This window comes from Salarias fasciatus, chromosome 12, assembly GCF_902148845.1.
Source record: "Salarias fasciatus chromosome 12, fSalaFa1.1, whole genome shotgun sequence".
NCBI lineage: Eukaryota > Metazoa > Chordata > Actinopteri > Blenniiformes > Blenniidae > Salarias > Salarias fasciatus.
The window spans coordinates 8,683,339-8,708,639 of NC_043756.1; the positions used below are offsets into that span (position 1 = coordinate 8,683,339).

Consider the following 25,301-nt stretch of genomic DNA (forward strand, 5'->3'; position numbering starts at 1 on the left):
CACAGACTTTACCGTGACCCAACATCATGATTTAATAATTACTGTCGTTTTTTTTAATACTTTTCAATGAAAGCAACAGAATTTTAGGGGTCTAACGATACACAAATCTTGGTTCGATACGTACCTCGGTTCTGAGGTCACGGTTCGGTATCGATACAGTACGCAAAGAAAATGCAAAACCTACATTTTCTTGTTGTTCATTTGGGTGTTTATTCATTGTAAATGACAAATTACTGTAACAACTTAGATCCACGCATCCTTGAAGCTTTTCTGGCACTCTAGACTGTTTATCTGCTCCTTTATTACATATTTATAGGAAATGAGGCACATACATTGTCAGTATATCATCTTTTAGTAGTAAAGTTTATTTAGCTTTTTTTTTTTTTCTGTTTCTGAATTGTGGGGGCGGCACCCCGGTGATTAGATACTTTCATTTCTGTCAGCAGACCTTCTCATCCCTCCCGACAGAGTCTGCTCTCTCCGTCCACCAGTTTTTCAGGCTCTGGGTGTCTTTGTCGACGGAGCCACAGCCTGATCACTTCACAGTCACTTTTCAAAGTTAGCGTCTGTCATGTTTTTTTGCTGTGGCGCTCTGGCGCATGTTTAAAGGCCCGTCCATGCTTCTCATGTCCGCGTGGGTGCACGTTGCACATTGGTCTCCGTGACGTAAAAATCGTTATGAATTCCTGTCCGCTAGGGTCTGCGCGGACATCTGCGCTGCACCCAGATTTTGTGACCGCTTTGTGCGTACGCCCCGTGTCGGCGTGGAAGTCGCGCTTGCGCCAAGTGGCTTTATCCATTCTCCAGTACCGCTCCAGAACACTGTACTGACGCTTGTTTTTTTGTTTTTTTTCCCTCTTCGGCTAAATACAGCACACGCAGAAGCTGTGTCTCCCTCTGCTTACTCTTGGTCGCCATTTTGGTTATATGCATGCGCGCAGCTTGTTTTCTCTGAGAGGGCGCAGGCATCAGTGCGCATGCGTGGAACGCGTACCGTCATGAGTTCAGAAATGTAGCATGGGAGTGAGCGCGTGCGTATCGGTGATGTGCAGACGCTCCGATGCGGACGCGGACATGTGTACATGTGAAGCATGAGCAAGCCTTATCAGCGCGACCTGCGCATACACGCAACGTGATCACAAACTGCACACAGACGTCGATCGAGGATTGATCCTTGCGGACACGTATTCATGAAGATTTCTACGTCACAGGGACCAATGCGCAACACACGCAACGTCTGGCCTGTGAGCCAAAAAAAAAACTTGTGGCCAGTGAACTCACCCGTGCACAGCCCTTTACCAAACCTGACATCACGTACCGAAACGGTTCAATGCAAATACATGTACAGTTACACCCCTAGTACTGTCTGAACATAATCAGCATCTTCACACCAACATCTCAGAGCTTTTTATCTTACACGAGCTGTACAACATTCACATATTTAGAGAGGTGAAAATCACACTGGAGGTTCCCTGGTTGATCTTCTGTCAGAGATCAGGCTGTGTGCAAATGATCCAGAACGACTGAACCTCCAGGACCATCAGGTCAGTGTGAGACAGTCATCTGGGGATTTCTGTCTGGAGTCTTGGAGCTCAGAGCAGCACAGAAACTCTCCTCCTCTGCTCTCAGAACGCTGTGATCTTCTGTCGGCACAGCGGGCAGGTACCAAACTGCTGGGACACCTTGGTGCTGCACTTCCAGCACAAACAGCGGTGACCGCAAGACAGGGTGACTCTGGCCGCCTTCATCATGCACACCACACAGTGATCTGTGGACAGGAGACAGGAATCACATTTACATGACTGACAATTCACCGTTTCACTGATTCCATCCTCCTCATGTTCAGCTCAAACTGGACTGTATCAGCAGGAGGGACTCCAGCTTACCTTCACAGATTTCCATGAGGTGGAGGACTGTGTCTTCATCACTGTCTCCATTCAGGCCCGACACATCAGGAATCAAACTGAGCCGATTGTCCCAGTCATGTGAGAGCAGGGGTTCAGGTGCAGGACAGGATCTTCTGCAAATCAGTCCTTGTTTCTCTGACCCTGCAGAAAGAGGAAGAGAGATAAAATCACTCATTGTTTTTTACAACACCTATCAATAGATCATTATCAATAGATGTGAGATATAGAGTGAACCCACCCAGGAGGGAAATGGAGCAGGCCTGTCCATAGATGTCAATCATGGCCCACAGTGGTCGGCTGAGGTCCACCCCTGTTAGAAGCTCCTTAGTCTCACTTTGGTCGTTGGTGATGTTTATATTCCCACTGGAGCAAACCCAGAACTCCAGTTCTGAACCTGCTGGACAGAAGGACTCAGGAACGGCAGCAGCCCAGTGCCCGGGGGTCTCGGTCAGATCGGGGATGGCCACACTGGGCAGAGGAAGGATTCTTCCTGAGGGCGACACGTTGGTGAAGCCCAGACGCAGAGACCCCTCCCAGTTCAACACATCCTTCTCCACTCTCACGCGAAGCCTCTCCCGAAGCCTCACTGGTCGGCTGCTGAACACCAGGCCGTTCCTGAAGGTGTGTTTGCTTCTCTCTGCTCGCCGGTGGCCATGGCTCAGACACACCTGGTCTCCCACAGCCTGGGGGTGGAAGGTTAGAGGACCGAGGCAGCTCCAGCCACACCTGTGTGACACCTGTGACGTGACGTCTGCAGCAGACCAAAAACACAGTTATGATTACTAAGTTGTCTCAGTACATTTACTCATTAACAGTTAATCTTCATGACATTAAATGACAAGCTGGGTGCAGCATCTTGTTGCTCATTGTTGGTTGAAAATTGCCCCAAAATACAAATACTTCAAAAAGGAAGAGCATGCTAAGTTTTATCAGTGAGTTTAATCTGTCAGTGACAGATAATCAGTCTGAGCTGGGAAAACTGGTAACAACAGCACTAATGAATAAAGTATTTCAAATTGGCTTTAAAACAAATACAATTACAGAGAAACTTGGAACACAGATATGAAATGGTATTTTCAGTGAATGTCTGTCCATAAGAAGATTCTGTTAGCAGATAAAAATATACATGAAATATGAAGGATAACATTTTTTTGCCTACTGCATTCAATACTGATATTTGAAATAATTATTTTCGATGTGTGCAGTCAGCAAACATCTCAGTGGACATATTTTTGACATATTTTTGTGAAAATACCTCACAAATTCAAGTAAGCTTATTAGTACAAAGTTGTGATTAGTTGTGAAAAGTACAGTAAAGATAACCGAAGTATAGTGAAAATTTATCATATCAAAACTGTAATTAAAAATCTCACCAGAGTCTTTGTTGTGGTTCTGTTTTGCCATCTTGAAAATGCTGTCGGTAATTCTCGTTGAGTTTTGTTTGCAGAGGAGCTCAGGTTTGTATCTTTGGTGCGACTGTGATGGGACGTGAGAGCTGCTTTCCTTTTGACTCTCAAAATTGTGGGCTGGCTTTAAGTCAGGTTCATACAGAAAAAAAATCCTCAGAGTAAAAGGGGAGGAGGCAAACACTGTGACAACATCTTTCTTCATTTGTTTTCACGCATTCCTGTTTACATTTTCCCCGACTTGGTGTCACTCTGCGCGCCACCTCATTTAACTCTATGGGAATCATCGCGTGACTGTCATTCCTAAATATTTGGAGAGTTTTATGACAGTAAACACGAGTTGAGCTGAAGTGCATCACATCAGGTTAAAGAATGAAAACACTGGAGACTTCACATCTCAAGAGTTTATGTTCCATTGTTTGGATTTTTGAATTAAATTTCAAAAATCAGTTCAAGTCAAGCAAGGAAAAACCAAGAGATAAACCAAATGCCTAAAAATTACTTCCAGGTAATGCACTGTAGCAACACAGTAAGATTCTACATGAGTTCTTATTGTGTCTCAGATAATGTGGATTTATCAAATCTCCGGAAGAAAAGTTGATAGACTCATGAAAGTATTGTGATAAACTGATTTTTGTATGATCTGTGTTTACAGTTGAACCAATGAGGTTGCTGTCATAAAATAGTGCTGTCAATAGGAAACAGCTTATTTCAGCAACCAGCTGATATCATTGCTCATGTTTCTACAATCAAGATACAACTTTATCATGAATGACAGCACGCGGTTCATGGTCTGAAAACTAAGTAATACTATTTAGGGATGTTAGTTTGATATGCACTGGTTTTATTTAACAGTCCTATTTAGTTTTGACTCATGTTTCTGTCTTACTATATCCTGCAATCAAAGGACATACCTGTCTCTCTTATTTAGTCCAGATTCTTCACAGAGATGAATTTATGAATTAGTCATAGGGAGCCCATATAAAGGTGGGGCAATATTTCAAGATGGTAATACATAAAAGTTATTATGGATTCAAACTAATGTTGATTATAATTTTGGTATAGTAATAATAACCTATGCTTTGTCTGGTAAGCGGGTGTTTAGTGAATTACAGCTGCTCATAAGCTGTGAGTGAAGTTCATTTCTCAGCTGACAGTGGTTAACAGCTTCATTCTTTAGAAACGTGACAGCTTCCCCATTTTTTTTTTCATTTGCAACACCCACAGGGATTATAACAACAAATGGTACACAAACCTTTGAAAGACTCTGAAAGATGTTCAAAGTCACACTTACACTGAGCTAATCATTAAATGTCCCACATATCTGGTTTTAAAACACAACCCTCAGTCTTTCAATTTCCTGATGAATACAAACGTGATATACACGCTTTAGCTGAACATTTCATTCTGTCATGTAGTTTAGAATATTTTAGCCTTTGTTTCATGATTAAGACAAGTAAATCATAAATATTTTTGGAAAAAGCAACAGATCTTTCAGTCAGCCACCCAAGGAATGAGGTGCTTGATAAACATCTCTGGAGACTCATGCTGGAGATCCTGTATACTCATGTGACCTACAGAGACACGGAAAGGCTTTTGTTTATAATCCTGAGGCGTCGTAAGCGTTTCTTCTCTGCTGATGTAGAACTGTCACTCATTATGAAGTGGTTTTGATTGCTTAGAATGTTTAAACAACAAATTTACCAACGTTTAAAAGTGTGTGTGTGTGTGTGTGTGAGAGAGAGAGTCACAAAATAAGTACCTAAACAAACCCCTCTTACATCTGGAAGCATGAAAAATGAAAAAAAATGAGGAACCGAAATGTTGCAGCGCACAAAGTGGAGTTTTTCTTTGTTATATTCAGGAGATAGAAACATTTTATGACTCACAGTTGACTCCATACATCCAGGTTGTTTTTCAGATTTGATCTTCATGGCTGCTAAATGAAGGAATTTGAACAAAGAGAATCTCTTTAGGTCAAGGAGCAAAACATTCCTTATTGGTGCACGTGTGTGATACAAATCAAACAGATGCACGTTTTCATTTTAAGGAGGTCTGCATTGCCACTTATCAGGTCAAGGGTTTGACCTGCCTGCTGTGTTTGTTATGATGGCTACAGCAAAGGCATTTAATTAATATACCAAATAGTCATGTATTCTGACTTTGCTTATGCACTTGTTGCACTCCTCTAATGAACTGCCAGGGACACGTTCGACTGTTTTGTTGTATTTATTCAAAGAAATGCCCAAGTCTCAACACAAGCAGGTGTGTCTCATGTACAGAGAGTAGAGTGAGATAAGCCACTTTTAACATATGTTGTCCTGGAGGTGAGGAAAAATGACAAAGAAATAGAATGAAAACATTACTTTATTCAGGAGGATCAGAATACATCTCTGACAAAGCTACTCAAAATAATGACTTCTCAAAATAAAAAAAAGAATATTTCTGTGGCTCATCTTGCCCCAGATGAAGGGTAAGATGTAAGATGCCCTGGTAGGGTCTGTCTGAAGAGGCTTATTTAAATATCAGTTTACCTCATACGCAGACATTTCAGTTTGAGAAGCAAAAACCATTGCTTTGTGTAAAAAAATAATAATAAAAAAAACTCACGTCTTTTGTGCTTTTCTGCATCACGGCAGGATGGATATTTTGGGTACATCCTGAGTTTAGGGTCACATGACAAAACGTGCAAGATTGAATGGATCAACTTACTCACTGGCTCATCTTACCTCACTACCCCTGTCACAGCCTCTTTTTTTTAATTTGACTAAAATAAAATAAAAAAATGCAAACAAAATTAGAATGTGTATATTACTTTATCAACTGCAACATGAGATTTTTGCTTATGCCAATATCAACACACTGGTGTAAATGCTTGAATCTGGCGTCCTCTGCCTGTGCTCCTTATATGTATTTTAGCCGTTGTACTTTTCCTCAGAACCACTAAGAGGCAGTGTGGTGCTGTTTATTACTTTTCTGAAATGCAGAGGCATGTGAAGATATTTGAAAACTTTTTTCTCCCCTCAAATGAAACGGAACTGTATTTTATGGTGTATATATAAAAACAAGATGTTTTATATCTTAATAATTTATTGCTTTTCTGGAAGTTGGGTCCTAGAAAAACATCTTTGAGTTGATTTGAGGTGTGATAACATGGAGCATCTAGAGCAGGGGTGGGGAGCCCTGGTCCTGGAGGGCCGCAAACCTGCATGTTTTCCATGTCTCCCTGCTTCAACACAGCTGATTGCAATGAGGCTCGTTATCTGGCTTTCTGCTGGACTTGGCCATCAATCTTGATTCGATTCAGGTGTGTTTAAGCAGGGAGACATGGAAAACATGCAGGTTTGCGGCCCTCCAGGACCAGGGTTCCCCACCCCTGATCTCGAGAGAAAAAAAAGCAGAGGTGTGATCTTTGGTTTCTGATCTCACTGCCAACCTGTTAAATATTTATTTTGGATGTGAGAGCTGAGCAGCTCTGAACTGAGGGTGCAGGAATCTGCCTGCCAGCTGTTGTTTAATTTGTTTTTGTTTGAAGAATAATCTCATTGATTAACTCCTCTCCAGAAGAAACTCGCACAGAAATACAGTTATAATAGATTACATTATGGGATTAAAAAGGAAAGAAGTGCACTGGGGGTCTGCTACTGGAACTCAATATGGAAACACGGATGCTTTTCTGAGGCTCTCAGATCCTTGCAGGTGTTTTTGTTTTTGTATGTATACGTGAACTTAGATGAACTCGTCAGTCGTGTCTTTAACTGTACAAACAGGCCTTGCAAGGCGGTGCAGGATGAACCCATCTGAGCCACCCAGGGCTTGTACAGAAGCAGTAAAGCGCGCCTGCTGTGCACGATATGAATGTGACACACAACATGTGAAGACCTGACACAGTGAATAGATCCCGCTCTTATGACTTACTGGTTGGGATTTCTATGGAAATCGCCTCCTCTTCCTTCGCACATAAAACACTTTGGGGGCAGTTCTACTGAGCCTGTGCCTGTATGGGAATCTCTGTTATTTTCAGCTGTGCAATGGAGAAAGTCTCCTGTCCACAGATAACTGTGTGGTGTGCATGATGAAGGCGGCCAGTGTCACTCTGTCTTGCGGTCACCGCTGTTTGTGCTGGCAGTGCAGCACCAAGGTGTCCCAGCAGTTTGGTACCTGCCCGATGTGCCGACAGAAGATCACAGCGTCATGAGAGCAGAGGAGGAGAGTTTCTGTTCTGGTCTGAGCTCCAAGACTCCAGACAGAAATCACCAGATGACTGTCTCACACTGACCTGATGGTCCTGGAGGTTCAGTCATTCTGGATCATTTGCACACAGAAGATCAACCAGGGAACCTCCAGTGTGATTTTCATCCCTCTAAATATGTGAATGTTGTACAGCCCGTGTAAGATAAAAAGCTCTGAGATGTTGGTGTGAAGATACTGATTATGTTCAGATAGTACATATAAAATTCTGTTGCTTCATTAAAAAGCATTAAAAAAAAGAGGTTTGCTACCTGGCAGCACCGTCGCAGGTGAAGGGGGAAGTTCGATCATAGACAACAGCTGGTCATTCTGTCCGTCTCGCGATTATAGCGAGTCGAGCAGCGTAGTTTTGGTGTGTTTGCGTGTCTTTTGAAGACTTTTCTCGTATTATTATGAAGAATTCATTTCTCCTTAACATGAGTCCAACCCAAGCTGACCAGGCCTACAGGCCAGTGGTAAGACAAGAGCATTCAGTTCTTACAAACACAATTATTGCATGTGAATAGTTACCTGGAAATACAACTTAGAACTGCTTTATCGAGCCTTTGAAGAAACTAGACCAGCACTCTTTTTCTGAGTGTCACATTTCTTCCAGACTACAGAATGCATATTTATCTCTTTGTTTTCCCTCTGCAGAAACGGTTGGATGAGGATGTCCAGCTTCGCCCACAGGGTCTGGGGTTATGGGCACAGGAATGCCATGGATGGACTCCAGCTGGCAACTCTGGTAAGGTCTCCTCCTCGATTTCTCTCTTTCGTTGAATCAGAACACATGCTTTAATTAGGGCTGTCAGTTTTAATCACATTAAAGCGACACTAAGGAACTTTTCAACCTCAATAAAACATTTTAATATCTTTTGTGATGATACTTCGACTTACAACTAGTTGAATGACCCCTCTGTCACAGCCTGAGGGCGTCAGTATTGCTTTCACTTGGACTAAGCAGCTGTGAGGAGGGTGGTAGGAACCCTGCACACTAAAAAACTCCAAATGTGTGAACTGCTTTACGGCATACGTCCCATCATGATATAACGTTGTTTAGCCACCATTAGATTCATTACCTCGTCGCTATCCATCCTTCACACAGCCACTGGAAACAAATGTAGGTGAGTTCAGTCCAACAGCATTTCACCGGGAGCAGCATTTTACGACGCCACGTGCTAGTCCTCATGGGAGCTGTAGTATTTGTTCAGGCAAAACACTACCGTTTTTGTCCACTGGCGCCGCCAAAATCAACGAAAACTGAAAGTTCCTTGGTGTTGCTTTAATTGAAATTAATTAATTTCTGTCCTTTTTTGTGATGTGCCACTGTATCTGAATGGTGATAATGAGGCTTTTCCTTGATTGATCTCTTGCATAATCAAGAGTTTCCCAGGCTGCCACCCACAGGGTCTGGAGTTATGGGCTCAAGGATGTCGAGGATGGACTCTCGCTAGCGACTCTGGTAAGGTCTCCTCCTGAGCTAAGGAAACTCATCATGGAAGAAAAACCTTTTTTTTGTCTCTCAAATTGTCAGTAAAATCTAAGTCCTTGATTTCTGTCTTTCGTTGAATCAGCACACGTGCAGAGACCAAGAGAGGCCAGAGCGAAAGCAGCAGTGGAGCGACACAGAGTGGAGCCAGGTGAGCTGACGGTGTTCGATTCTAAACCTGCATGATGCAAACACACATTTCAATTTGATTGTTTCCTCAAAATCAGAGCAGATCAGAGCAGCTTGATTTACTGATTGTTATTTTAAACAGTGTGTAAAAAACCCTCAAACTCACTACTGTGACTCTACATTTTCTGTTGACAGGGAAAGTGGTTCAGCTGGTGGAGCCAGAGGAACCAGTAGAGCCTGTCAAACCAGTGGAACCAGTGCAACCATTGGTACCAGTGGCACGGGTGGAGCCGGTGGAGCCACTGGAGCCTGCAGAACCAGTGGTGCCACTGGAGCCAGTGGATCCCGTTGAACCGGTAGAGTCTGTTGAACCGGTGGAGTCCGTTGAAGGATTTCGTGAATGGACTCCAGCTGCGACTCTGGTAAGGTCTCCTCCTCGATTTATCTCTTTTGTTGAATCAGAACACATGCTTTAATTAGGGCTGTCAGTTTTAATCGCATTAATTGAAATTAATTAATTTCTGTCTTTTTTTGTGATGTGCTGCTGCATCTGAATGGTGATAATGAGGCTTTTCCTTGATTGACCTCTTGCAGAATCAAGAGTTTCCCAGGCCGCCAGCCCCAGTCCAGACCCTGTGGATTAAACCATCCAGCTGTGCCCACAGGGTCTGGGGTTATGGTCTCAAGGATGTCGAGGATGGAGTCTAGTTGGCAACTCTGGTAAGGTCTCCTCCTGAGCTAAGGAAACTCATCATGGAAGAAAAACCTTTTTTATGTCTCTCAAATTGCATGTAAAATCTATTTCTTCCTTGATTTCTGTCTTTCGTTGAATCAGAACACGTGCAGAGACCAAGAGAGGCCAGAGTGAAAGCAGTGATGGAGCGAAACAGGGTGGAGCCAGGTGAGCTGACGGTGTTCGATTCCAAACCTGCATGACGCAAATACACATTTTCAATTTGATTGTTTCCTCAAAATCGGAGCAGATCAGAGCAGCTTGATTTACTGATTGTTATTTTAAACAGTGTGTAAAAAACCCTCAAACTCACTACTGTGACTCTGCATTTTCTGTTGACAGGAAAAATGGTTCAGCTGGTACAGCCAGAGGAGCCGGTGGAATCCGTTAAACTGTTGGAGTCCGTTGAACCGGTGGAGTACGTTAAAGCTCGTGTCCGGAGTTTCTGTTCGTTTCCAACGTATGTATCATTTTTCAACAGAGCTTAAATGTGTCAGTCTGGTTCGATACTACAATATAATATCAGCATAAAGCAATATAAAAATGTATTTACGAGCCCCGCCTTCGTCTCATAGACCCCCATGTTATCCGAAAAAGCGCCGGTCAGCGTCAGCCAATAGATTTCGAGCTTCCGCATTCTCGTGTTGTCAATCAAAGTGTGGAGCAGCCAGAGAGCACAGCGCTCGCCCAGGCAGAGGAGAGTTAGCTCCGAAGCAGCCACCGCGCTCACCTTGATATATCCACTGTCTGCTGAACATCCACCGTAAACAGCTAAACGTGTCGGATGCTGTAGGAGTCGGAGGCTCTCATTTTCACCCGACGGATAATAGCATGCACAATTAAAGGGGCGTGGCTTGGTCGCTCATGAAAGCAGAGGGAGGGTGGAACCTGAGACCTTGGATGAAAAAAACCCCTCCCTCTTTCAAAACTCCGGACACAAGCTTTAAACCATTGGAGTCCGATGAACCGGTGGAGTCCGTTGAACCGGTGGAGACCGTTGAACCTTTGGAGTCTATTGAACCAGTAGAGCCCGTTGAACCGGTGGAGTCTGTTGAACCGGTGGAATCCGTTAAACTATTGGAGTCCGTTGAACTGGTGGAATCCGTTGAACCGGTGGAGTCTGTTGAACTGGGAGAGTCCGTTGAACCGGTGGAATCCGTTGAACCGGTGGAGTCCATTGAACCAGTAGAGTCCGTTGAACTGATAGAGTCCGTTGAACCGGTGGAGTCCGTTGAACCTTTGGAGTCCATTGAACCAGTAGAGCACGTTGATCCGGTAGCGGTGGAGTCCGTTGAACTGGGAGAGTCCGTTGAAACGGTGGAGTCCGTTGAACCAGTGGAGTCCGTTGAACCAGTGGAGTCCGTTGAACCAGTGGAGTCCGTTGAACCGATAGAGTCCGTTGAACCGATAGAGTCCGTTGAACCAGTGGAGTCCGTTGAACCAGTGGAGTCCGTTGAACCGGTGGAGTCCCTTGAACCGGTAGAGTCCGTTGAACCGATAGAGTCTGTTGAACCGGTAGCGGTAGAGTCCGTTGAACCGGTGGAATCCGTTAAACCATTGGAGTCCGTTGAACTGGTGGAATCCGTTGAACCGGTGGAGTCTGTTAAACTGGGAGAGTCCGTTGAACCGGTGGAGTCCGTTGAACCGGTAGCGGTAGAGTCCGTTGAACCGGTGGAGTCCGTTGAACCGGTGGAGTCCGTTGAACCGGTGGAGTATGTTGAACCGGTAGAGTCCGTTGAACCGGTAGAGTCCGTTGAACCGGTAGAGTCTGTTGAACCGATAGAGTCCGTTGAACCGGTAGAGTCCGTTGAACCGATAGAGTCCATTGAACCGGTGGAGTCCGTTGAACCGGTGGAGCCTACGCAACCGATGGAGCCGGTGAAGTCGGTGGAGCCGGTGAAACCGGTTAAAATGTCTAGCCAGTGGAGCTGGTGGAGGAAACTGTTCAGCTGTTGCAGCTGGAAGAGCCGGAAGAGCAAGAAGAATTGATTTACGTCCAGTTCGCTCAGCTGGACAGAAATTTGGAAATGGAAAGGAAACTAGGGATGGAGAAAAAGAAGAAGAAATTCACAACAAATTTAGGACTAAAAAGAAAAAAAGAGAGCTACATTCCAGGCACAATTAGGTTAAACCAAAACAACAACAACAAAAAAGCTAATTTCTTGGCACAATTCAATTAAACCAAAAAATAAATAAATAAATAAATAAATATAAAAGGCACAAATAGGTTAAAAAAAGGTGTCTTTTATTAAGGAACAGCGACGCTGGAAAAGAAATAGAATAGACTTTATGTCACAATGGGTGTGTGTGTGTGTGTGTGCGTGCGTGTGCGTGCGCATGTGCATGTGCATTAAGGGAAATGTGCAAATAAAGAATAAAAAAAGAACATTATAAATTGACCAAGACTGCAGGATATTTTGTCCAGAGTTGTTGCTCATATTCTACGTATACAGTAGAGTTGTACAGTCTGACAGACAAAACCAAAGACTTCCTGCACCCGTTCATTAATTACAGTGATAATGTGTGTGTAGCTACAGTCCATCAGAGCAAATATCAGATGTGTAGCTGCTGATAGAAAAGCAACAAAGAAAAGTTGTTTCATATCAAAAATAACAACAGAATTATTACTAAATGTAGTTTATTGTATATTGTTATGAGTTATGCATTTTTAACTTCGTTTAACATGGTAAGTTAATTGAGACCTGCTTCTCATTTCTAATAACAACCTGGGATGAATATTAAACATGTTGAAAAACAGATGCAGCAGTGAGCAACGCAAACATATTCAGACATTGTAAATCTCAGTCCGCACAGTAATCGATGGTGGATTTTTCTGAGCACAGCTTCCTATCAGTAGATCAGCTGCCACATCTGTGCCTCAAATATTAGGTTTGGACCTGTTTTTTTTTTTTTTTTACATGTGCAAATCTTAAGACCAGATTGTCTCCAGTGAAGAGTAACTGAAAATAACATTAGTATTGAAAGCCACAGTAAGTAATGTATCAGCAACCTTTTTAAAAACCTCCAAGCTTTCCCTTTTAAGAAATGTCTGCTGCTGTTTGTACTTTTTTCAGTTTATTTTGCTTCTTATTGTCATTAAAACTATTGTCTTTCAAGAGCTGCTATCAAATTGAAGAGAATCTTTCTCCCTCTAACTGATGTAACTTTAGTTCATCTTAAGGATTAAATTAGTCATTAAAGTAAATTTATTTATTTATTTGATATGGACTTCACAAAGGCATTGGACAGACCAGATGCATTGTTTTCAGTGTTATAGCAGAACTGCTAATTTTCAACACCAGTCCATTGGTGTTGAAATGGTGTGTCATGTGTGTCACAACAAGACTGCAGTATTGTAGTTATGTGCACACCATTAAGACATATCTAAGGGCGAATCCCAATTCTCTGCTTAATCCTCAATCTTACTCCTCATTCCTCAAAATGCGCGCTCCCGTGAAGTTAAGTGCTGTCCCATTCCTAAACAAGTTGAGGAAAGGAGCGAGACTAAGGAACATTATCTCCCTTAATTTTGAGATTCTACGAGACCTACCTTGGAGTTAAGGATAACCCAGAATGCTTGTTAAATAGTTCATTTTGCTGTTATTTTATTAATAAAAAATTTTGTATATTACTTTGGGAGTAATTGTTTTAAGTTTGTATCACAGATATTTACAAAGGCTATTAGAAAGAAATCAAGAAAATTCATTTGAATGCATTTATTAACAAGGTCACACATGCAAAATGTTAAACATTTGTAATGCAGGGCACATTACTGACAGTTATAAAGGGCGTTGTTATTGATCATTGACCAACATTATTACTGCTGCCAGCCCCCTACCACCACCACCTCCGCGCTAAATTCTGCAGCGCCCTGACAACGGAGAGGGGGAAAAAAAAGCGCTCTACGCTCTCTCTCTCCTTCGGACGGTCCAAAGAAGCGTCGCGCTAGCCGCTAGCACCCTCCCGACGGTCCAAAAACTCCCGCCGCGCGCGCTACCGCCTGGCCAAACTTTTTTCCTGCAGGAAACACTGCACTTCTGGCTTTCTTCTACCCTCTTGCGCAGTGCTGCCCCCTGTGGTCCAAGGACGTAACTGTCTTTAAAGGTTGTCCCATTTCCAAGTGACATTACATTCCTGAACACTTGTTTTTAGGAGGCACTTAATTTGAGATTGAGGATCAAGGTTGAGGAGTGAGGATTAAGCAGAGAATTGGGATTGGACCTAATTCAGAGATAAAGTTGATATTCAAACAAGAGTTACTTTCACAAAGCACACGTTCTGACACACAATCAGCTTGTTACCTAATGTCATTTTTTTTTTGTACCTTGCATAGTATAACTATTTGAAACATCGGCAATGGTTCTAAATCATGGTTTTCATTAAGTGAAAGAAAGTGGCAGTAAGTCCTCTCTGTGAATGTATAATTAAAAAACACTTCCATCCATCTTCTGTACTACACTTAACACTAGGAATACCAGGATTTTCTGGCCTACCTATGAAACCCAGAGGGGCCAAGATGGTCCAGTGCTTTTGAATACACAAGTCGTTCTCCTACAGCCAGCTACCTTTCATTTGTAAATGCAGCCGATACCTTCCAGCTAGTTGGTTCATGCATACCTCTGAGGGGGAGGAGGAGGCTTGAAAAGAGCCAGGGACTACTTTAAGATTTCCTCCTGAGTTTGACAGAGAAGATTCTTTCCAAACACAATTAACTTTTTTAACCATCACAAATTATGATGTAACTCCCAGGGGTTTGACTGGGACCCAGTTGAGACTGACAGGTTTCCTGCAATCTCCAATGTTTGGAGTTTCTTTGTTGCAAACTGCATTTGGTCCTACATTCCAGGCAGGCACATCACCACAGAAAAACAGCTGTTCCCAACAAAGTGTCACTGCTGTTTCTTGTAATACATTGCAACAAAACCAGAGAAGGTTGGGATAAAGTTCTGGGTGGCATGTGACCTGAAGACTAAATATGTGTGCAGCATGAGCCCCTATGTTGGGAAAGACCCCAGCCATGCCAAGGGAGTGAGAGTGGCAGATGTGGTGATAAAGCTGATGGAGCCGTTTCTGGACAAAGGCAGAACGGTAACAACAGATACACTTCTTCACGTCTCTGGCACTCGCCAAACAACTCCTCCGACGGAAGACCACCATCCTTGGCACAATGAATAAGATTCATCAGGAGCTGCCCTGATCAGCCAAGCAGACTGAATTCTGTGCATCATCAATAAATCACAGGAAGAAATGAAAAAGAACCTGCGTCGACCTCTTACTTCAGTTTTACATTAGATACTGATTCAGTGTTATATTTTCTACAAGCACATACAGCGCCTTGTAAAAGTATTCATCCCCTTTGAATTTTTTGACCTTTTGTTAAATTTCATACTGCAAACAAATATATAAAATTGGCAAATCGGCCAGAAAGGAAGATTCTTTCCAGACACAATGAATTTTTTGTAATCCCAGGTTCTTTTTTCCTACCTATGAAACTCTTCCCCTTTTCCCCTGATTTTCAATGCAAAGCTCAACAGCCACTCACTGGCCTGCTTTTCTTTTGTAAATGCAGCCAATACCTGCCAGGTTGTTGGCTCATGCAAACCTATTTGCGGGGGGAAGAGCCAGGAAGGAAGATTCCTTTCAAACAATGAATTTTTTTTAAATAAAAAGTAAAACAAAACTGTCCACTCAGACGGCCTCAGAGGATCACGTGGGGCTGTTCCTGTTCCGTGATTTGTCCGCCGTCGGCTTCCAACAGCCGCACTTCCGGGTCGGCGTGTCTCCCTGGACGCGGAGCGTGGAGCTGCTGGGGGAGAGGAGGAAAGGAGAGCACCCTCAGATCTTTCCTATTTTATTTTATTTTAAACATATTTTTATTAACATTTTTAAATCACAAACACACAACACAAATATCACAACCCAGAACACTTCCCCCACAAACATCAAAACACAAATGCAGAAGGCATGCATCAAAAAAACATCACAGCAAAACAAAGATATTAGGCAGGCAGTGGAAAAACTAAAAATCAATGTGTCCCGAAATTTCAGTCCATGCTAGTCCGTATAGACCCTTTCGTAGGGCCTGGGACCCGTCCTCACCAATATAGTCCAAAAATGGATTTCAAATGTTGAAGAATTTGAGTGGATTGTCTTTAATCCAAAAGCTTATCGCTTCAAGAGGTACTAGTTCCATAGTGCTCCTGATCCAAAATGAGACACTCGGGACAGTGTCCAATATCCAGTGGAGGAGAATGCACCTCCTGGCACTGAACAGCAACACCTGAAGTAATTTCAATGAGGTGGGATTGAGGTTTGCCGCAGTGAGTTGAACACCCAGAATACAAGAAATGGGTTTAAGCGATAACTTCTTCTTAAAAATGGCATCCATTTCCTTAGAGACATTATTCCAGAAATCAGACACATGGGGACAGTCAAAAATACAATGAAAATATGAACCTTCATTAATTTTACATTTATGACAATATTTTGATAACAAAGGATTAATATCTATTACGTCTCACTGGTGTAATTTGAAGCCGATGTACAACTTTGAATTGTAGTTCCTTGGCTTTGTTAGTAGATAGGCAACCTGAGGAGCTCTGCCAGACCCCATCCCACTCATCTTCAGATATTGTAACACCAAATTCAGCTTCACATGTGCAGTGTACAGGGTGCTCGGGATTAACAGGGCCCTGTAAAATCTAGTGATAAGTTTCTTGGGATTACAGTGTTGAAGTATAGCCTCCATTGCTGAGAGGGAGAAACCATTAGTGTGTAATTTCGTAGCAGAGGAAACAAAACTACGTACTTGCAAATATCTAAAAAATTGATTCTGTTAAAGTTTATATTTTTCTTTAAGTTGATCAAAAGACATCATGATATTATTCATTATAAGATCACCTATAGTTTTAATACCACTACTGGCCCAAAGGGTAAGGAAGTGGTGCTCAAAGCCAGGAGGGAAATCAGGATTTGAGAGGATGGGAGTAAGGAGAGAGAGGAAACCCTCTTGATTTTCAAATTTCCTTGCCAGCCTTCTAAGTTTTAAGGGCATTCTGTAAGATAGAATTTTTCTTAATGTTAAGACTAACCCATTTCTTAGAAATATATAGAATATTACGAAGAGGAACAGGGGCCACTGGAAGGGCCTCCAAGGCTAGCCAGGTGGAATCCGGGTCATCTTTAAACCAGTGCCAAAAATAACTGCACAAACAAGCAATTTGGTAACGCTTAATATCTGGTACTCCAAGACCTCCCTCCTCCAGGGGGCGCTGCAAGACTGTAAGCTTTAATCTTGCTCTCTTATTCTTCCAAAGAAAAGATGAAAGAGAGCTGTTAAGAATAGAGAGTGATTTCCGTGTTAAAAGAACAGGGATCATTTGGAACGGGTATAACAGATGTGGGAGTATGCTCATCTTGAAAAGATTCACTCTTCCCAAAAGGGACAGAGGCAAGGCTGTCCATCGAGCAAGGTCTTCTTTAACTCTACGAATCAGGGGAACGAAGTTTGCTTTATACAGATCATGAATTGATGGAGTAATTTTTATACCTAAATAAACAAATCCAGAAGGGGACCAGCGAAAAGGGGCGGAGCAACTGGAAGACCAGGACAGTTCAGGGGTCAAGGGCATCGCCTCAGATTTAGAGTAATTAATCTTGTAACCTGAGAACTGACTGAAGTCACTGATTATTTCCACTGCCCTGGCTACAGATATTTTGGGATTACTCAGAAATAATAAAACATCATCACAGCACAAGGAAATTTTATGGTGTATCGAACCCACCTCTATGCCTGACACTAACAAGTCACTCCTAATGGCCTCTGCTAAAGGTTCAACCGCAAGAGCGAAAAGCAGTGGCGAGGCAGGACATCCCTGGCTGCACCCCCGCTCCACCTTGAAAGCAGGGGACTTCAACCCATTTGTAATAACTGATGCATGTGGATCAGCATATAGCAGAGATATCCACTTAATAAAACTATCACCCAAGTTAAATTTATGAAGGACCTCCCATAGGTAAGGCCATTCAATCCTGTCAAAGGCCTTCTCTGCATCCAAAGAGACCAAAAGAGATTTGGCCTTTGACCCTGAACAATGCTGTATAAGATTTAACAGCCTCCTCATATTATTACTACTATTACGACCTAATATAAAACCATTCTGGTCTACTGAAATAATATCAGGAAGGATACCTTCAAGTCTCCTAGCCAGTATTTTAGCCAGCAGTTTTCGGTCCACATCCAGCAAAGAAATAGGCCTATATGAGGCACAGTCATCCGCAGGCTTTCCCTTCTTAAGAATTAACGAGATATTTGCATCCATCATAGTGTGGGGAAGGGCTCCTGAATTAAAAGAGTATGGCAGCATATTAAGCAGAGGATCAATCAGCAAATCGCCAAAAGCTTTTTAAAATTCTGGGGTGAGGCCATCAGGCCCAGGGGCCTTGTTATTCTTTAAAGTACTGATGGCCTCTTTAACTTCCTCACGTGTACTGGATGTATTCAAGAATTCTCTCTGCGCATCTGAAGCTTGGGGAAGGTTGATACTTAAGAGGAAATCATGTGCCAAGGAGTTGGAGTGATTGTCTAACTCTGAATTGCATACATTTTTGTAAAATTCCATAAATGAGTTATTAATATCTTTATTATTTGACACTCTTTTACCAGATGTGTCTTTTATAACAGGAATAGCCTGATAATTGTGTTTAGCCTTCACTAAATTTGCTAAATACTTACTTGGTTTATTCCCAAATTCATACATCTTATGTTTGGCAAAAAGAAAGGACTTCTGAGCCTCCTTTGACAGAAGAGTGTCCAAAGCTGTTGCGGTAGCATCAATTTGTTGTCTCAAATCTGGTGAAGGGTGATCATTAAAGTCCCTCTGTAGTCTATTTAATTCCTGCTCGAGAATATGCTGCTCAGCTCTCTGCTTTCTCTTAAAGGGGAACGGTCGTTTTTACAATCTGGACCTTATTTCACATTCGTCACAACAACATTTACGCACCCGTTTGACTTTCGTGTGATTTGCAGTTGGTTCGGAGATAATTAGATGCTCCCATATCCATATAACGGCAGCGGGAGGGGCACCGACATGCAGCCGTTACAGACGCTCTTTTCTCTTATGTTTGTTGTGGTGTGGTAGATACATGTAAATTTATTAAGTCAGCATCACTTAGCGCTATTGGGAAGTCTGTAACCGGCTAGATTGAGCAACTCTCCGGGAACTCTGAAGCGATGATGTCATCACACTGCGCCGTGGCGCACTGTGTTTGTTGACATGGAAGTAGCATCTCTGCTCTGCAGTCAGACCACGGCATCTCGATCGGCTTTTTTAGGCAGTCAGAGTTTATTTTCAGCTGGTTGTAACTTTGGTACAATGGTTCCAGTGTGCATATATCCTGGCTGTGAAAGTAAAATGACCAGTTGGATGTCACTGAGCTCACAGGCTCCCACTTCGTGACCGGGATTTATTGAAGCTATGGCTAATAGCGCTCAACACGGACCCCAGCATCAAAGTTCCAACTTTACCACATTTGGATTATCGGGTGTGGAGTGCCCACTTCACATCGGAGGACTTCTTCCCAGTTCAGGAAAGAAATGAAGGCCAGAAGATCCAGAGAATGAATCTCAAAAAGAATGCCATTCCAGCGGCATTCCAACCCCTCCGAGTTCTCTGGAATACCCAGTATGCGCAAATTGTGACGCCTGCTCCGCGACTCCAGGTCCTCCGTTTTAGCCAACAGCAACTTGTTGCATTTCTCCAGAGTCTCGCATTTAGCCTCGAGTGCAGTTAGCCTGTTGTCATAATCTTGGAGTGAAGTTTCAACCACATCCAGCCGTGTAGCAACCGAGTCCATGGTTCACGTCCCTTGAACTTATCTTTCACCGAGCATTGACAGTATCTCTCCTTGTGTCCCCGTCGCCAGTCGCGTCTCCTCTTGGGTCTCCCACGGGCTGCTCCGTTCCGATGTAGCTCCTCCGTGGCCAGCCTCTGTTCCTTGGCCGCTGTCTCGGGCATTCCTCCTTCCTTTCCTCCTCTGCGTCGGCGCTCCCTGCACTGCCCCGTGCGTCCTCTCTTGTCTCCCTGCAACACCTGTCCAAACCTCCCTTTAAGCTGCACACTCCAGCTGAATTATCCAATCAGGACCTTTGGGCAGGGGGGTGTGTCCAGTCAATTATCTCCCTTCCACAGCATGCATCGTTACTCCAGTTCACGCCATGCAAAACACATAAAACCCAATAAAAAGGTCTCAAACCACACTTCATAAAAACTACAATAAATAAACAGAAAAATAAAAGCATGCATATAAACCAAACTATTGCACCAGTGGCTGGGATCTCCCTGACAAATACTTTTTCAAGGCACTGTACATATGTGGCACCCTGGACATTCAGTTTGTTCTTTTGATGTCCAGATTGTGTAGTTTTGTTGATTGTCTTGGTCCCCCCACTTTTATTTTATTGATATTGATGTTATTGTCAGTCTTGTGTCACTGCTCACCTGCTTGGATCTCGGGCAATATCCAAATCTGCCAGTAGGAGGCAGCATGAGTATTTTCTAGGGGAAACTGGGGCTGTTTCTCAAACCCACAAAGAAGTCATTGCAGAAGCGGACTCGGGGCAGAAAGCAGCATTGGATATGTTCCAAACATTTATTGTTTGTTTTGCATTTGCAGGTGAGTAAAGTGCACAAGTGCCACAGATATGTTTTCATAACGTCTCCCCTTGTTTCACGGTGTTGTGTTTCATTTATTTAATGCGTTTTCGATCAGTAGAGGGAGGCTATCACTAGCATCAAGTGCTGATCTGGTTGTGTGTTATGTGTTGTCATGTTTTTTTTATGTGTTGTGTGTTTGTAAAGATGCTTTAGTATACTTGAGCCACTACTGAAATGTGACAGTTAGTATTGTGAGTTCACTGAGTATATGTTAATAGTTAATAGTAGAGGCTGCACATGTTATGCTTTGTAGTATTATTGTTTAGTTTTTGCATTATTTGTGTTAAAAAACTGGGTAACACTTTGCTTGAAGCCCCCCTGTATAACACATTATAAGTACATTCATAAAGCATTATAATGCCATTATAACACGTGTAGCTATAGTTATAAACATTCATAGATGATCACAATGCCAGGACCTAACCCTAACCCTATGCTTTATAGTGCTGTATAGTGCTGTATAGTGCTGTATAGTGCGTTATAAAGCATTGTGATCATGTATGAGTGTTTATAACTACTTATAATGTGTTATACAGGTGGGCTTCAAGTAAATTGTGACCAACGCTGTACATAATTTATAGCCACACTGACTTTACCGTTACCCAACATCAAATCAAATCAGATCAAACTTTATTTGTAAAGCACTTTTTCATATTTATAAAAAACGCAAAGTGCTGAACAGTAAAAACAGTAATAAAAACAAAAGAATAAAAAACACACCATCAATTAGTATATACCACACACACACAGACACACACACACACACACACACACTCACACACACACACACACACACACACACACGTTTGTACTTATATCGTTGTGAGGACACTCATTGATATAATGCATTTCCTAGCCCTTTACCCTAACCCTAACCATCAAAAATCAATGCCTAACCCTAACCTATGCCCTAAACCTAACCAAAACCCAATTGTAACCCTAAATCAAAAACCAAGTCTGAACCCTCAAAAAGGTCCAAAAAAGGCCTGTTGAAAAGTGAGGACCGGCAAAAATGTCCTCACTTTGCAAAAATGTCCTCACTTTGTAGGTGAAAAACAAATTTTGATTCTTACTTTTGGGTATGTACTAGAACACACACACACACACACACACACACACACACACACACATACACGGGCAGCTGCTTCGACGATGGAGGTGGAGAACATGGTCCACTCGGACTCAATGTCCCCAGCCTCCCTCGGGACATGGGAGAAGCTCTCCCGGAGGTGGGAGTTGAAAACCATGCTGACAGAGGGTTCCACCAGACGTTCCCAGCAGACCCTCACAACACGTTTGGGTCTGCCAAGTCTGTCCGGTTTTCTCCTCCTGGGCTCCTTCCCCAGGTGACATTCCATGTCCCTAGAGCTAGTCTCTGTGTCTGAGGATTGGGTCGCCGGGCACCCTGCCGTCGGCTGCCACCCAATCCACATTGCACCCGGCCCCTACGGTTCCCTCGGTGAGTGGGGAGCCCACCAGAGGTCAGGCCCACATCGTCCCTTCGGGCTGAGCCCGGCCGGGCCCCATGGGCAAAGGCCCGGCCACCAGGCGCTCACTTACGAGCCCCAACCCCAGGCCTGGCTCCAGGGTGGGGCCCCGGCTGCGCCATACCGGGCGACGTAACGACCTTTGCTGTCTCTCGTCTCATAAGGGCTTTCGAACTGCTCTCAGTCTGGCCCGTCACCCAGGACCTGTTTGCCATGGGAGACCCTACTAGGGGGCATAAAGCCCCCCGGCAACATAGCTCCTGGGATCATGCGGGCTCTCAAACTCCCCCACCACGATAAGGTGGCAGTTCTAGAGGTTCTTTTATTTAGAGAAGTGAAAATCACATTGAAGGTTCTCTGGTTGATCTTCTGTCAGAGATCAGGCTGTGTGAAAATGATCCAGAACGACTGAATCTCCAGAACCATCAGGTCAGTGTGAAACAGTCATCTGGGGATTTCTGTCTGGAGTCTTAGAGTTCAGAGCAGCACAGAAACTCTCCTCCTCTGCTCTCATGACGCTGTGATCTCCTGTACAGCGGGCAGGTACCAAACTGCTGGGACACCCTGGTGCTGCACTGCCAGCACAAACAGCGGTGACCGCAAGACAGAGTGACACTGGCCGCCTCCATCATGCACACCACACAGTGATCTGTGGACAGGAAACAGGAATCACATTTAAATGACTGACAATTCACTGTTATACTGATTACAACCTCCTCATGTTCAACTCAAACTGGACTGTATCAGCAGGAGGGACTCCAGCTTACCTTCACAGATTTCCATGTGGTGGAGGACTGTGTCTTCATCACTGTCTCCATCCAGGCCTGAAAGGTGAGGATTCAAACTGAGCCAATTGTCCCAGTCATGTGAGAGGAGGGGTTCAGGTGCAGGACAGGCTCTTCTGCAAATCAGTCCTTGTTTCTCTGACCCTGCAGAAAGAGGAAGAGAGAAGAAATCACTCATTGATTCTACAACAGCTATCAGCACTATCAGATGTGAGATATAGAGTGAACCTACCAGGGTTTCCGCTATAAAAAAATGGCACCGGACAACGTGACTGGCAGGTTTTCAATTTACAAGCATTTGATTTCCCGGTCAAATATTACCCGAATTTACTGAGCTTAAATGCTGCAAAGTATTCCCCCGCAGCTTCTGCGAGGCGGGGCGGGGGGGGGGGTTAATTCATTTACAAAGGGCCCCGCCATCACCTGTCAAATTTTGTGCAGACTAAATTAGGGGAATTTTTTCAAAGATATAGATATGCCCAGAGATCAGGACACACACACAGTCATTGTATTTCTTTCATTAATCTTCATGACTTCAAATGACAAGCTGGGTACAGCATCTTGTTGCTCATTGTTGGTTGAAAATTGTCCCAAAGTACTATATACTTTCTTTTTAATGTATTTGTAAGTTTAATGAGTTAGTTTAATCTCTCGGTGACAGATAATCAGTCTAAACTGGTAATAACAGCAGTGATGACTAAAGTATTTCAAATTGGCTTTAAAACATATACAATTACGGAGAAACTTGCAACATAGATATGAAATGGTATTTTCAGTGAATATCTGTCCATAACAAGATTGTGTTGTCAGATATACATATACATAAAATATGAAGGATAACATTTTTTAGCCTACTGCATCCAATGCTTATGTTTGAAATGATTGTTTTTGGTGTATGCAGTCAGCAAACATCTCAATGGACATAATGTTGTTAAAATACCTCACAAATTCAAGTAAATTAACTTATTAAAGTTGTGATTAGTTGTGACAAGTACAGTACAGATAACCAAAGTGTAGTGAAAATCTTTCATATCAAAAGTGTTATGAAAAATCTCACCAGAGTCTTTGTTGTGGTTCCGTTTTGCCATCTTGAAGATGCTGTCAGTACACCCAAAAAATTAACAGTTAATATTGGACCAGCCCAACAGTAGTTATTTTTACCCAACAAAATGGGTTAGTCTTTTTAACCCAACAGATGGGTTCACAGATTTAATCCAATCATTTGGTCAAATCAATGTTAGTCCGGGTCGATTCTACCATATGATTGGGTTGAATATTGTTCTCATTTTTAACTCAAATGTTGCATCAATTTAATTTCAGCCCTGGGTCAATTTTACTATACACAGGACTGTGTCAGAAAATTAGAATATTGTGATAAAGTTCTTTATTTTCTGAAATGCAATTAAAAAAACAAAAATGTCATACATTCTGGATTCATTACAAATCAACTGAGATATTTCAAGCCTTTTATTATTTTAATATTGCTGATTATGGCTTACAGCTTAAGAAAACTCAAAAATCCTATCTCAAAATATTAGAATATTTCCTCAGACCAAGTAAAAAAACTAAATTATCACAGAAAAACAAAATCAAACATTTGAAAAAGTCCATTAATGCACTCAGTACTTGGTTGGGAATCCTTTTGCACGAATTACTGCATCAATGCGGCGTGGCATGGAGGCAATCAGCCTGTGGCATCACTGAGGTGTTATGGATGCCCAGGATGCTTCAATAGCGGCCTTTAGCTCATTTGCATTGTTGGGTCTGGTGTCTTTCAGCTTCTTCTTGACAATACCCCACAAATTCTCAATGGGGTTCAGGTCAGGGGAATTGGCAGGCCAATCGAGGACAGTAATGCCATGGTCAGTACACCAGTTACTGGTGGTTTTGGCACTGTGGGCAGGTGCCAGATCATGCTGGAAAATGAAATCATCATCTCCATAGAGCTTTTCAGCAGAAGGAAGCATGTCGTGCTCTAAAATCTCTTGGTACACAGCTGCATTTACTCTGGACTTGATGAGACACAGTGGACCAACACCAGCAGCTGACATGGCTCCCCAAACCATCGCTGACTGTGGGAACTTCACACTGGATTTCAAGCAACTTGGATTTTGCTCCTCTCCAGCCTTTCTCCAGACTCTGGCGCCTTGACTTCCAAATGAAATACAAAACTTGCTTTCGTCTGAAAAGAGGACTTTGGACCAATCTTCAACTGTCCAGTGCTTCTTTTCCATAGCCCAAGTCAGACGCTTTTTCCGTTGTCTTGAGTCCAGAAGTGGCTTGACCATGGGAATACGGCTATTGTAGCCCATTTCCCGGACACGTCTGTGAACAGTGGCTTTTGATACCTGGACTCCAGCTTCAGTCCACTGTCTTTGAAGCTCCCCCAAATTCTGGAAGGGGCTCTTCTTCACAAT

The 25,301-nt window shown here is 43.1% G+C and overlaps 1 protein-coding gene across 2 annotated transcripts; it reads right to left on the bottom strand.

Moving 5' to 3' along the window:
- Window positions 1-1,275: 1,275 nt before the first annotated feature.
- On the bottom strand, window positions 1,276-23,978 carry LOC115398387 (E3 ubiquitin-protein ligase NEURL3-like). Of its 2 annotated transcripts, none has more exons than XM_030105115.1 (4): window positions 23,942-23,978; window positions 2,146-2,658; window positions 1,887-2,048; window positions 1,276-1,768 (listed from the first exon to the last, which is right to left on the bottom strand). In XM_030105115.1, the coding sequence occupies exons 1-4, from the start codon at window positions 23,970-23,972 to the stop codon at window positions 1,626-1,628; spliced, it is 849 nt and encodes a 282-aa protein (XP_029960975.1). In that variant the 5' UTR covers window positions 23,973-23,978; the 3' UTR covers window positions 1,276-1,625. The 2 variants fall into 2 exon arrangements, with proteins under 2 accessions (XP_029960975.1, XP_029960974.1); XM_030105114.1 differs by lacking the exon at window positions 23,942-23,978 and adding an exon at window positions 3,281-3,373.
- Between the last annotated feature and the right edge of the window lie 1,323 nt (window positions 23,979-25,301).